The sequence below is a fragment of the Ctenopharyngodon idella genome, chromosome 9, assembly GCF_019924925.1.
Source record: "Ctenopharyngodon idella isolate HZGC_01 chromosome 9, HZGC01, whole genome shotgun sequence".
In the NCBI taxonomy this organism is placed as follows: Eukaryota; Metazoa; Chordata; class Actinopteri; order Cypriniformes; family Xenocyprididae; genus Ctenopharyngodon; species Ctenopharyngodon idella.
The window spans coordinates 9,253,909-9,266,871 of record NC_067228.1 but is presented as its reverse complement, the minus strand read 5'-3'; the positions used below and the strand labels follow the sequence as shown (position 1 = coordinate 9,266,871).

Below are 12,963 nucleotides of genomic sequence, written 5' to 3'. Positions count from 1 at the left end.
ATCTTGAGCAGGAAAACAGCATATTAGAATGATATCTGAAGGATCATGTGACACTGAAGACAGGAGTAATGATGCAGAAAATGAATACATTAAAAAAAAATAATACATTTTTAAAAAAACAACAACAACAAAAAAATCTTACCAACCCCAAACTTTTGAACAGTAGTGTATATGGTGAATATTTGGTAGACACTACACTAGCTCTTAATAACAATTACATATTTGTGTTTCTTTCAAAAGAAAATCATCTTAATCTTTTCACAAGAGAGAATATATATTAAGTACAACACAGGAATCAGCTAAAGATCTTACTTCAGGATCTGCTCACTAAACCCCCAGAGTTGTACAGTGTTGGATTCCAGCCTGTATTTCATTTCAATATATGGACACCTGTTAAAAGCAAACAATACATGATTTACTATGGCAAAATTTGCGCCATTTTTGTTCCAAACAGCAGATGCTTTAAGGAAATTTTAATTTTGGAAATTGGAGATAGAATAAGTTTCACAGAACGTACCTTTTTCCGAGCAGCACCTCTATCACAACAGCATCAGGGTAGGTATCTTGCCGATAGTTATCGATATCCACCATCAAATCCCTGTTGGTGTAGCAATTTTCAATCACAACTATACGATCCAGCTGTGGGGAGAGAGGTTTTAACAGACATGCCACTTATTTTAACCAATGTGGACAATTTTTAATGCACCCTGGTATAACCATAAATTCAACAGGCTCACACCTTTATCTTCTCTTCAGTCATCCTAGTAAACAATGTAGAGAACATTATGAATTCAGATTCTCTGTCGCAGTCTTTTATATCCTAAGAGAGAGAGGGACAGAGAGACAGAAAGGATAAAACACCAAAAAGGTGTGACACCATCCATTAAATGTTAATGTTATTATACAATATTGGATATTTAATTGTACAATTAGTGTTTTAAAATAAAACACTAATAATTTAATAACAGTAATCTTTAGCAAATCTCAAACTGAATATCCATTTTTTCATACTGTACATTATAATGTTGTGATGCCTAACTTCACTTGTAGGATTTAATTGATTTTATTTTTAGTGTTTTATTTTTAGAAATAAAATGCATGCATATTTTAATTGTTTTTCTTTTATTTTAGTGTTTTATTTTTATTTATATTTTATTTTTAGAAGAAGCCTGTTTCATCCTAAAGGTATATACACAATAAAAGTGAAATTCTTACATTCACTTGCTTCATTGCTTGTCTCACTTTATCCAGAAGGACGTCAGACTTGAACTTGAACTCCTGGAAGTCATGCTTTCTATGCAGTACGACTTGGGAATCTTCACTGCAGTAGCTAATCATCATGCATAAAAGCAGTGCACTTTCCTGTACCTACAGAAGCAAAAGAAAAATACTTCACAATTTGTTTAATTTTGACTAGAAGGCTAAACAATTGTCATCATTTATACAACATGTAACACAAAAATATAAATCCACAGATGTTCATATCTGACCGAAGCTGGGAGTTTACTATTGTCAATGTCATCAGTGCTTTCAGGTGGCAAGCAGACATCCTCAGCGCCACTCCAGTTGCGATCCTCTGAAAAAGTAGCATTACAGATCACAAGAGTGCGTCCAGGGAGAGGGGGGATGTTGTACTTGCAGGAGATCTGCACAGCTTTCTCCAAAGCACAGCAGTACTTCTTCAGAAGCTCCTGAGTGTACAGTCTCTGACTAACAAATTACATTACAAAAAAAACGTCAGTTCAGGAGTAAAACAAACTAAAATAATGTATTATATTATACCAAATATACACTGTCCGGCCAAAAAAAAAAAGTCGCTGTTTGGATTTAAATAGGCAAATGCTTAAGAGTTAATGATTGGATCATAATTGCACTGATTATTATGTTTCTAGCATGTTATATGTTTGGCAACAGTTCTTCTAACCCTAATTGATGGAGTGTGTAGCTTTTCATTTCTTAACCATGTAGGAAGACACATCATGGCCATATTCCAGGATGGCAATGTCAAGATTCATCAAGCTCAAATTGTGAAAGAATGGTTGGGAGGGAGCATTAAAAATCATTTTCACACATGAATTGGCACCTCTGAGTCCAAACATTAAATTCAAAGTCTTTGGGATGTGCTGGAGGAGACTTCAAAGAGTGCTGGACTCTTGCATTGTCAATACAAGATCTTCACCAAAAAAATGATGCACCTCTTGATGGAAACAACATTTGTCATTCTGGAATATGGCCATGAAAAGCTACACACTTCATCAATTAGGGTTAAAAGAACTGTTGCCAAACATATAACATGCTAGAAACATAATAATCACTGTAATAATGATCCAATCATAGACTCTTAAGTCTGTTATTTGTAACATCACTTAAGATGTTATTTGTCTATTTAAATCCAAACAGCGAGTTTTTTTTATTTATTTATTTATTTATTTTGGCTGGGCAGTGTATTACGTAATGGTTTTCTTTAATAATAAGTACACACTTTGCTTTTCTCAGGAGATTGCGTTTAATGTTGAATTTGCGGTATATGAAGGGCACTCGCATTGTAACTCTCAGTCTCTTGCGCACTGTTGTGTCCCAATTGTGTCGTTGAATCGTTTGGTCTTTGGCAATTTCTTCAGAATGTCTCGCAGAATCTCCTTGGAGCTTGGCACCTCGACCGCAGGCCCACCAGCTGAAAGTGAAGAACATGTCACTCAAACTTCGTCAAGAACACGTCTATAAAAGACATTTACATTATTGGACTGTGATTCTTGATGAAATTGTATTTGAAAACCAATTAGACTAAATGTTTTGTAGATTTAAATACTCTAAAAATCCCTAAAACACCATAAATAATTCTTTAATATGACTGAATTAACTGTACACTACTGTTCAAAAGTGTGGGGTCTGTAAGGTTTTAGAAATAAAAGATCTGCCTTTATTTGATCAAAAACACTGGTTTCTGTTCTAAAAGATTTTAAAATGTAATTTATTACTTTGATAAATGATTTCTCATCCATCAAAAAACAGTCTAACATGCCTATTTGGTGCTCAAGAAACATTTCCTATGAATGCTGAAAACGGTTTTTACAAAAATACTAAGCAGTGTGACATTTTTTTCAGGATGTTTTGATGAATACAAAGATTAAAAGAACAGCATCAATTTGAAAGAGATGTTTTGTTACATTATAACTGTCTGAACGGTCCTCTTTGATCAATTTCATATATCCTTGTTAAATAAAAGTAATAATTTTAACAATTTTGCCAAATAGGACACGTTTCTGGATCAGTATATTTTTCCTGATAAACAAAAATAGTCCTAAATCTAATTTTTAATGACCTCTAAAATAAGTGGGAAATTATAACATGATAATGTTTTTGAAGCACCAACATCCACTGCACTGCAAAAAATGCTTTTCTTACTTAGATTTTTTGTCTTGTTTCCAGTCCAAATATCTAAAAATTCTTAAATCAAGAAGCATTTTCTAGACAAGTAAAAATTATTGTCTTATTTTCAGAAAAAAACAAGTCAAAATTAAGTGAGTTTTTGCTTAAAACAAGCAAAATAATCTGCCAATGGGGTAAGCAAAATAATCTTGTTTTCGGTTTTTAAAAAAGATTATTTTGCTTACCCCATTGGCAGATTATTTTGCTTGTTTTAAGCAAAAACTCACTTAATTTTGAAAATTTTTTACTTATCTAGAAAATGCTTATTGATTAAAGAATTTTTAGATATTTGGACTAGAAACAAGACAAAAACTCTTAAGTAAGAAAAGCATTTTTTTTGCAGTGTGAAAACCTAACCCTAAAATCAGTAACGCAATCACTCTACACAACCTTACCAAATTTACTGAGCTCCAAAATGACTTTTTAAGCAGACAGGAAACGGAAGGGAAACTGCCTGCTCTGGATTACAGCATTCTGTAAGATTAATTAAAACCCATAAATGACGATCATCCTATGCACGTTCCAGTAAGCGAAAATCTGAATGAAGAAATGCTTACCTTCGAGGTCAGTCTGTTGAGGATCACAGAATGATGTTTCTCACTGATGCCCACAGAAATCATGTTCCTCAGGTTCCTCAGCACTGCCATGAAAGGAAGAGACTTCCCATCTGCAATCACAAAAAACATATACTTAAGTATGTGTAGATGTTCAAGAATTAAGTACATTTTGGACCCAGAGCATCTTGGACCCTCATTCACACCGATGAGCTTCTCCCAAGTGGCAGCTTTGTTTCCTTCCTGACTTAGTCTGCACTCCCATGTGTCGGGTTGCTTAAGTTTCATCCGTTTTCCAGCTCTCTCGCTCTCCCAGACCCCACTAAGACCACTGCGAGAGAAGGCCTTCGGATCACTCGGGTATCTGCATGCAAAAACAGGTAACAAACCAAGTCACTCAGGCTGAAAGTTAGACTGGACAGAGCAATCAGTTCACCAACATTAAACAGATCTGGCTAAAATATATATGCCAGTTTGTAGGACTAACTTCTTTCCCAGAATGGCCATGACATGTTCTGCAGATTCTTTGATGTGAAGACGCTTTATCATCTTCTTGAGGTTGAATTCAGACTGTTTTTTATCCTTTGTATCACGATTCTGGCTCTCCAACTATATAATAACATACAGAACGGTATCAGAAGACATGCATGTGCAATAATAATTTTGTAATGCTGTTACATCAAACACATGAAACTAAACATGGCAAAGCTCACATATATTTGGAGAATTGAGTCGTCCACTCTGAGGTGGTCAGCCCACTTTTTCCACTGCGCAGCAGAGATTTTCTGAAAGAAGAGGGTAGAAAATAGAAGCATTTTAAAAGTCATGTGGAAAGAAAAAATTTATTCAATTATTGTATGTTGGTAGGATGTGTGCTTTTCAAAAGATGGAAGATACAAAAGTATCCAAAAGTTCAAAAGTATTAGACAACATTGAAAATATAGGATTCAGAATATCTTTAAAAAAATTAAACCTGGAAATAAACATAAATTAAAGATTTAAAAGTATAGAATAAAACATTAAATAGAACAAAATTAAAAGCAAAACAAATATTTTTCAAATAACCATTTTCAGTGAACCTCACTGTTTGATCTACAATATTAAATATTAAGTGTTTTACCTCTCCTTTCTTTTGTTGCTTGTTGTGTTTGCAGCGATGTTTCTGTGTATTGTATTTGGCCAGCTGATATTCAGTGAACTGCTTAAATTTATCCACTAGAGCTTTTTTCAGGCAGGAGGGTAAAGATTTACTGAAACACTGAACAAAAACATTTTTAAAGCATGAAAAAAAAACAAGAAAGCTCAACAAACAAAAACAACAATTAAAATAATACAGAGGAAGCAAATTAAAATCCTTATTTTGTACATCTACCATGCTAATACCATAATATTCTTTGAAGTACCATGTAAATATCATGGTAAGATATTCACAATAATAACACTTACCATGCTATAGATTCTTGTCACCTCCAGCCAGTCAGATGGCAGCTGCACAGCAGCACAAAAGTACCTTCTCAAGTGTGGCTTTGAAGCAGGCAGATGGGCCGCCAGTGCTAGCAAGAAGTTGGCTGTGATACGAATGTTTAGTTGTTGCCTAGTATAGACTGCAACCTAAAACCAATGCAAATATGCAAAACCACACAAGTTAACAACATAACCACCTGACAACATAACCCACGCATGCGAAAACACCAACCTTGAGGAGAAACTCTGGGTCTTCTGTGGTAATCTCAGCAGCCAGGTTCTTAATAATGCCCCACACACTTGTCGTCTTATCCCAGTCCTTCTGGCCCAGGGTACAAGTCTTATTAACCAGGGAGCAGCACACCATATTCAGCAGGTTGTTCTGAAGGAAAAACAAAAAGAAATGTTGTTTGATTTCACATTCACCACTCTGTCAATCAATTATGTGGCATAAAAATGATTACAAAAAAGTTTGTTCAGTAAGATTTTTCTGAAGGATCATGTGATCACAAATAGCTGCTGAAAATTCAGCTTGGCCATCACAGGAATAAATTACATTTTAAAATATATTATAAATAAGTTTTATAATATATAATATGTTAATCGCATTCATATTAAAGCAGAAAACAGAAATAGGAAAAAAAATAAATGCAGCCTTGGTGAGCATAAGAGATAAATTAAACTAAAAAAATAAATAAGTAGGGCTAGCAAATTATTAATCATTATTTAAACACCAAAACTGTGACCATTCGGCTCACCTTCCGGTCCATCAGTTCCACAAGTTTCTCATCCTCGCTTGCTTCAAGCACCCCAAACTCCTCCTGAGGAGCTAAGGTCTGCTCCCCCTCTCCATCTAAATACATATCCAAAACAGGTATCTCAGAGGACAGCATCTGGTCTTCCTCTTCCAAGCTTTCCTTGTAAGGCATCCTGATGGCATCCTGTTAAGAGACAGTATAATTATTAACTGGATTTGTATTTCCCAAAGAAAATACCAGTCCTTGCAAGGTATCTGTACATTTATGTATGCAGAAGCAAAGTTTTAAATGAAATGCTATGTTAGAGTTGTCTTAATCGTATTGTGCTTAATGTTTTTCAATGTGGGTAAAGGTGTGGCTAATAGTGGCTAAGTTGAATTAGTAACAATGATTGCGTTATTTTAATTAATAAATATGAATAAAAATTTGTGGAGAAGAATAATTAAAGGGGACCTATTATGCCCTTTTTTCAAGATAATGTAATTTAAGACTCAGGTGTCCCCAGACATTGTCTGTGAAGTTTCAGCACAAAATACCTCACAGTTAATTTATTATACCATGTTGTAACTACCCATTTTTTAATGCATGCAAAAATATTTTGTTTTCATGCATGTGTCTTTAAATGCAAATGAGCCACTGCTCCCCGCCCACTTTCCGGGAAAGCGCTTCCTACAACAGCTCCTGCCTGCGTCAGATACTCTGCCAAATACAAACAAAACATCTGCATGGTTTTGATTATCATCTGTATCATGATTATGCTCATGGACATTGCAGTTCACGGACATCTGCATGCGTTTTAAAGCTATATCAGTTTAAACTTCTAATTTATTGTTTTCTGAGTGCACACATCTAAAGCACGCACACAGAAAGCTGGCTGTCAGACGGTATGTCTCGTGAGTATTAATCTTTCATGTCATCTTTCATGTCTTATTGTGTTTAAACTGTCAAATACACAAGGTTATGTCAAAAACACACAAAGACCACAAACACAGTCGGTTGTGTCTGTGAACGTAAACAGCAGGGACAGAAATTGCATATTAGATCTGTGGCGCATACCCTTCAAAAATAAAACTAATCCACCGTGTCTTCAGTGGCTCAGATGTCGGGAGTAAATGAAGACTGTTATGTTCACTTTTACAACCAACAACAAAACACCTCAATCGCTTACAAGACATTCTTGTCGCTACAGCTGCTCCAGCATCGAGACAATGGCAGACAGTGTACAACTCGCTCAGGGTGGAAACTATGCTAATATGGCAGAGTCTGTCAGCAGTTGTGGGCGGGGCCTGTACAATGTGATGTCACATTGCTCAGAAAATGAAAAAGTCTTGTTTTACGAGACTGTTGAGGTTTTATGGGGATTAAAAAAAAAAAAAAAAAGGAGTGGATGGATTTTTTTATCATTATAGGGTGGTTGTGTTACACAAACTGCTGACACACATTTATGTTCAAACACCATGTAAAAGTGAATTTTGCATAATAGGTCCCCTTTAAAGAATTAAAAAAACAAATCTGAAAAAATGATGCTACATTAATTCACATACAATTTTACAAAGCAATATAGAGGAAATCACTCTATACCTGTCTGGGCTCCTCACTATATCCCAGCAAGCCTTCAGGTGAGAAAAGCATGTCTTCCACTTCTCTCTTTTCATTTTTGCCTGCTTTATTCTCCTTTGAAGGTGACAGATAGGGGCAGAGTGGTGGGTTGGCACTGGCAGTGGAATTTTTGGAGCAAGAGAGTAAAGGATTATGGGAATAGCTGGAGGTTAGAGAGAATGAGACTGGAAGGTGGAGTGGAGGCTCCATTAGAAGGGTATTCTTGGTGCTCAGCAGAGAGGAATGAGAGGAGATTGAGCTCATCGCTGTGGACGACAGAAGAGATGACGTGGCCTTGGTGGAGGACAGGCTGGTTGGCTGGAGTGCTGGACATGATGAGCAGGTGGAGGTCTGCTTGGCCCAGGATGGAGATGTGTACTGATGGTGAGACAGCGCTGAGGGCGCTTGAGCCAGAAACCGGTTTTCCAGCCTTGGACTGCTATAGTTTTGCTGTGGTTGGGCATCCGTATTCACCTTCAGATCAGACTGAAGAGGAGCCGGAGCCTTCATGTCTGCTTGCTTGAAGAAAGGAGAAACATAGAAAGTGTGTTTTTGTCCAAAAAAATTGCAAATGCTAAGAGTACAATGCTAATCACTAATTCTTGAGACATGGTCAAAGTAAATCTTAATTTTCTTAATCCTAAAAGTCCTCTTTCCATATTTTATCTTTTTAGAGTTCAACAAGCTCTGGTGAGTATTACGTTTCTGTAGATAATCTTTTGTGCTAACTGTCACAGCTATATGTAGGGCTGGGTATCGAATTAGATGTCCCATTTCAATTCCAATTCACAAGGCCTCAATTCGATTCAATTTCAATTCTCGATTCGATTCTCAATTTTGATTCTCAATTTGATTCTGGATTCAATGAATTCTGGCCCCACCACAAAAATGTAATACATGAATAAAATAGTTATTGTTTTTGACCCATGTATCCTTATATTGTAATAAATAAGGTTATGACACCCAATATTTTAGATACCAGTGAAATTTAACAATTCTCGATTCCATTTGAGACCACAGCTAAAACCACTAATATAAATTTCAAAGATTATTAGAGACAAGTAAACAGTCATTAATAAAAAAAGCACAAATAATTAAACGACAAGCAATAGCACAAATAATCATTGCTTTTAAATTTTTCATGAAGCCTAGGTCCAACAGTAGTTTTTAGGTACAGAAATTGAATAAAGTAATTAAATGTAATATAATACTGCATATAATCTTCACTGTACAAATTAAATAAAGGTTAATCCTTATGAAAGTATTAAACGTTATTCAGTGAAGAGTAGGGAGTGATTTTCTCTTTGTCTTTTGTTGTTTGATTAACATTAAAACACAGACAGCTGCAGAAAATTCAATATTAGGTTGCTGTCACTTTAAGAGTAATGCACGGGTACAATAATGATACACATGCCTTCTTTCTCTACTGCTTACCATAACTGTGTTTACCTAGATACTTGCAAAGGCGGGCATTTTGAGATAAATGTGTGAATTTGTCCATTTAGGCGCAAAGAGAGGTTAAAGAGGATTAATTTTATTATTTGCATATTGTGAGCGCTTCGGGTCTGTGCTGCACACACAAAACTTCTCACACAGCACGCGAGAGTTCTCTTTCACTTGAATGCTTACATTGGCAAAGCTTGAAAACGCGTGCAAATGATATACTTAATCGACCACATTTTAAAAAACGATTAGTCAATTTTTTTGCCCAGCTCTAGCTATATGGATTATGGTGAGGGGTAAAATCCATCTGCCATGGAAAGATTTTACCACTATATGTCAACCCTGTCACAAACTGTAAAGAAATAGTCTGTGATTTTAGATTATTTGCCTCATTTTAATTAGGCTCTAATAGCTAGCAACACAAGAAAAACAAAATATCTACCGCATGGGTGATATTACAATAATATCTGTGTTGAGAGAATAACCATATTATTACCCATAATAATAATTATGGGTAATAATTACACCCTGTAATAATAATAATAATAATACTATGGTTATTCTGTCAACACTTGACACCATAAGCTGTCAAATTTTCTGTGATTTTCTGTCTGAAGGTGGTAACAGTTCATAATCACCAGCATTGACAAGCATGGGTGTGTCTTATGCAAACAACAAACGCAATGTAGACACAGCAGAAAAATCAAACAATAGCTTTTCACCCCCCTTTTCACCCTTTCACTGAGTTTATTTAATTCAAACTTTTTTTAAGTACTGGTGAGTAAATTTCCCTTTCCACTACATATGAAATAATGTGATGTACCCTTATTAAGTTGGGTTGAAAAAGTAAACTTACTGAATACTGATCTACTGTATAAACTTCTTTCAACACCGTCTTCTTCTTCTGAGCCAAAATCTGAACAGTATCTCCTCCTAGAGCTTTCAAGCTACAACCAACAAACTCGGCTCAGATCTTCAGACTGACTCGGGTTGCTATCTCTTTTCTAACTGATCCGACTTCTCTCATAGCAACCACGCAGAACACCCAAGCAACCGTATAGTAACCACCCATAACATTCTAGCAACTGCATAGCAACCACCCAGAACGCCATAGCAACCCCCAGAATGCCCTAGCAACTGCATAGCAACACCCTAGCAACCACCCAGAATACCTTAGCAACAGAGAACGTCAGCTGCGCGTACTTGCCCTCTTCTTTCCAAAACTTTGATGCGAAGTGACACACCCGGTCAAATTAATCTGCTTAAACGGTCAAATACATACAGAATTATGTCAAAATGCCTGTCTTGGCGAGTATTCAGTTAAACACAGTCAGTTTTGGAACATTAAATAGTTGAGAAAGAGAACGCATGTCATATATTGGGTCCAATATTCCTGCTGCTGTCTATCATGTTAATCAAAGAACAAAAGACAAAGAAAATCACTTTCAGCTCTTGACCGAATACATTTTCTAACTTTAATTGTAAGCATTAATATGTTTTTTTTTTTTTTTTTTTTTTTTTTTTTACAATGAAGACTATCCAGTGTTATTTTACATTTGATTACTTTAATTTCTGTAGTATTTCTTACCCGAATGAAAACCTACTTAACCTGAAAAACTTAAAAGTTTCATAGCTCTCTTTATTCTATTGCATTTATTTGTGCTGTTGTTTGCAATTAGTTTATTTGTTCTTGTTTTATTACTGAATTTGTACTTGTGTTTTTAAGAAAATACAACTTTGTGTTGAAGAAAAGTAGATTTTTGTTTGTATGCTGTCAATTATAGTTCTTAGAAAGAAAAGAGTAATCGGCAAAAATCGCTATCAGCAGGTCACAGGATAAATAAATAAATAAAAATAAAAAAATCGGCCAAGAAATTCCAATTTGTACATCTCTAACCTTAGCAACCACCCCGAATACCCTAGCAACAGCATAGCAACACCTTAGCAACCACTCAGTGCCCTAGCAACCACCCCAAGTACCCTAGCAACCTCATGGCAACACCCTATCAACCACCCCACGTACCTTAGCAACCACATAGCAAAACCCTAGCAACCACATAAAATGATACAGTATAACTATCTATCTATATATCTAGCTTTTAAAAACTACTTTTTCAAGCCAACCTAAAGTTTGTCTATGAACTTTACTCATCTAGTTCATGATGTTTTCAGGGTCTTTCAAACTGAACATGAAGGCTACGCTCCCTTCAGACTGGAATCTTTCTTAAGATTTCGGAATACGCTATAAAGTCCACTTCGCAGGGCACTTACTGTTGATTGGAGTGCGGGACAAAGTCCTCTATTTCAGCTGAAAATGAATGAAGAACAATGTGCTTTCTCAATGCGGTTCCTTGCCAAATACAATGCAAAATCATCACCACTCCCTCATTTCATTTAATGTTTCAACTGCAATCTAAAAATAAACTTCTTCATCACAGTGTGGCCCGTTAAATGTGCAGGATACGACAGACACACACGTTGAGCAGTGATTATAGACATGAAAGTTGCCGAGTAACACTGTTGTAAATAAACACACTATATTTGGTTTATTACGTTACGTGAGACACAGTCTGTCCAGTGGTGTGACTAAAAAATAAAGACAGCAACTCACCTTTAATGCTTTGTGACCATGTAGTGTAAAATGAAGTAAACCGGTGAGCTGCTGATTGTACTAGTAAAACTTGATAACTTCCTCACCTGTCATATATATGTCACTACCGTAATGAACCGAATATAGAAGCATTACAAAGGATGGGTGGAAGCGTCTCAGATTTAGGCTAAACCGTGTCCTAATCAGACGCGACGCGACGCCGCGACAAGCGATAAAAGGTATCTTTTCCATGTTTATCAGAGTTTTTGTCCTAACTAGCCGCGACGGCGACACGCGATGATTCTCTTAAAAACGGTTGCTATTTTTCTGCGACGTCGCGGCTTGAACAACAACACGCCAATAATGATAATCTCAGGTACTGTTTATGTGCTTTATTTAATGTTAAAAGCGTCTAATGTGAGTTTGAATATCATTTTGTGTGTCTTTAGCCGTACAATTTACCTCAGATCTTCAAAATAAATGAAAGGAAACGAACGTTCAAGCCCGCCCACAGTCATCTTTTACAGAAGAGAGTAAATAATGACAGAATTTCACATTCTAGAGTGAACTATTCTTTAAAGCTTATATTGAGCCAAATATCAAATAAAGTGTGAACTTTGCAGCAAATTTGTCACATTCCTCAAAAGCCTCAATTTACATTCAGCATTTACAATTTAATAAATTTAACATCTAAATCTAAATGCTAAACTAATATGCAAATATGTGATACCTCTGGTTTAAGTTTAGATTTATTTATTTATTTTTTATTACTTAAGCCGTGTCATAAGTTACAAGTCAATATTAAATAACATCAGAGTGTCTTCTATTTAAGTCCTTCAACAAATCAAAATGAACAACTATTCCAGACCTGGAGTACTATACCCAATTTAGTTTGACATTAATACTACAAAAATAAGTGCTAAGCTATTTTCCAGACTAGTGGTTTAAAGAGTTACACCAACTCTGTTTCCCTTGACATGGCAGTGGATCAAACACATCCTGTATAGCAGGTAACTACATGCTGAGTAATTTAGTTGTGAAAGGTGACAAGTTTATTTGCTGAAACAACTCTTGGACGCTTCTTTAAAAATGACAAGCGTGGGTTTGGGATATGTCAAAGCCTGCT

General features: G+C 35.8%; 1 protein-coding gene across 1 annotated transcript in view; it reads right to left on the bottom strand.

The window, feature by feature from the left end:
• Positions 1–11,997, bottom strand: part of LOC127519137 (telomerase protein component 1-like) — a 35,431-nt gene extending 23,434 nt beyond the window's left edge. Inside the window, 18 exon segments of the mRNA XM_051906632.1 lie at positions 313–390; positions 518–639; positions 740–820; positions 1,216–1,368; positions 1,491–1,710; positions 2,483–2,585; positions 2,588–2,674; positions 3,825–3,903; positions 3,987–4,096; positions 4,190–4,347; positions 4,471–4,592; positions 4,697–4,768; positions 5,104–5,241; positions 5,430–5,594; positions 5,680–5,829; positions 6,206–6,388; positions 7,787–8,323; positions 11,859–11,997. Of these exon segments, the coding sequence (XP_051762592.1) occupies positions 313–390; positions 518–639; positions 740–820; positions 1,216–1,368; positions 1,491–1,710; positions 2,483–2,585; positions 2,588–2,674; positions 3,825–3,903; positions 3,987–4,096; positions 4,190–4,347; positions 4,471–4,592; positions 4,697–4,768; positions 5,104–5,241; positions 5,430–5,594; positions 5,680–5,829; positions 6,206–6,388; positions 7,787–8,314 (2,549 nt within the window). The 5' untranslated portion in view covers positions 8,315–8,323; positions 11,859–11,997.
• Between the last annotated feature and the right edge of the window lie 966 nt (positions 11,998–12,963).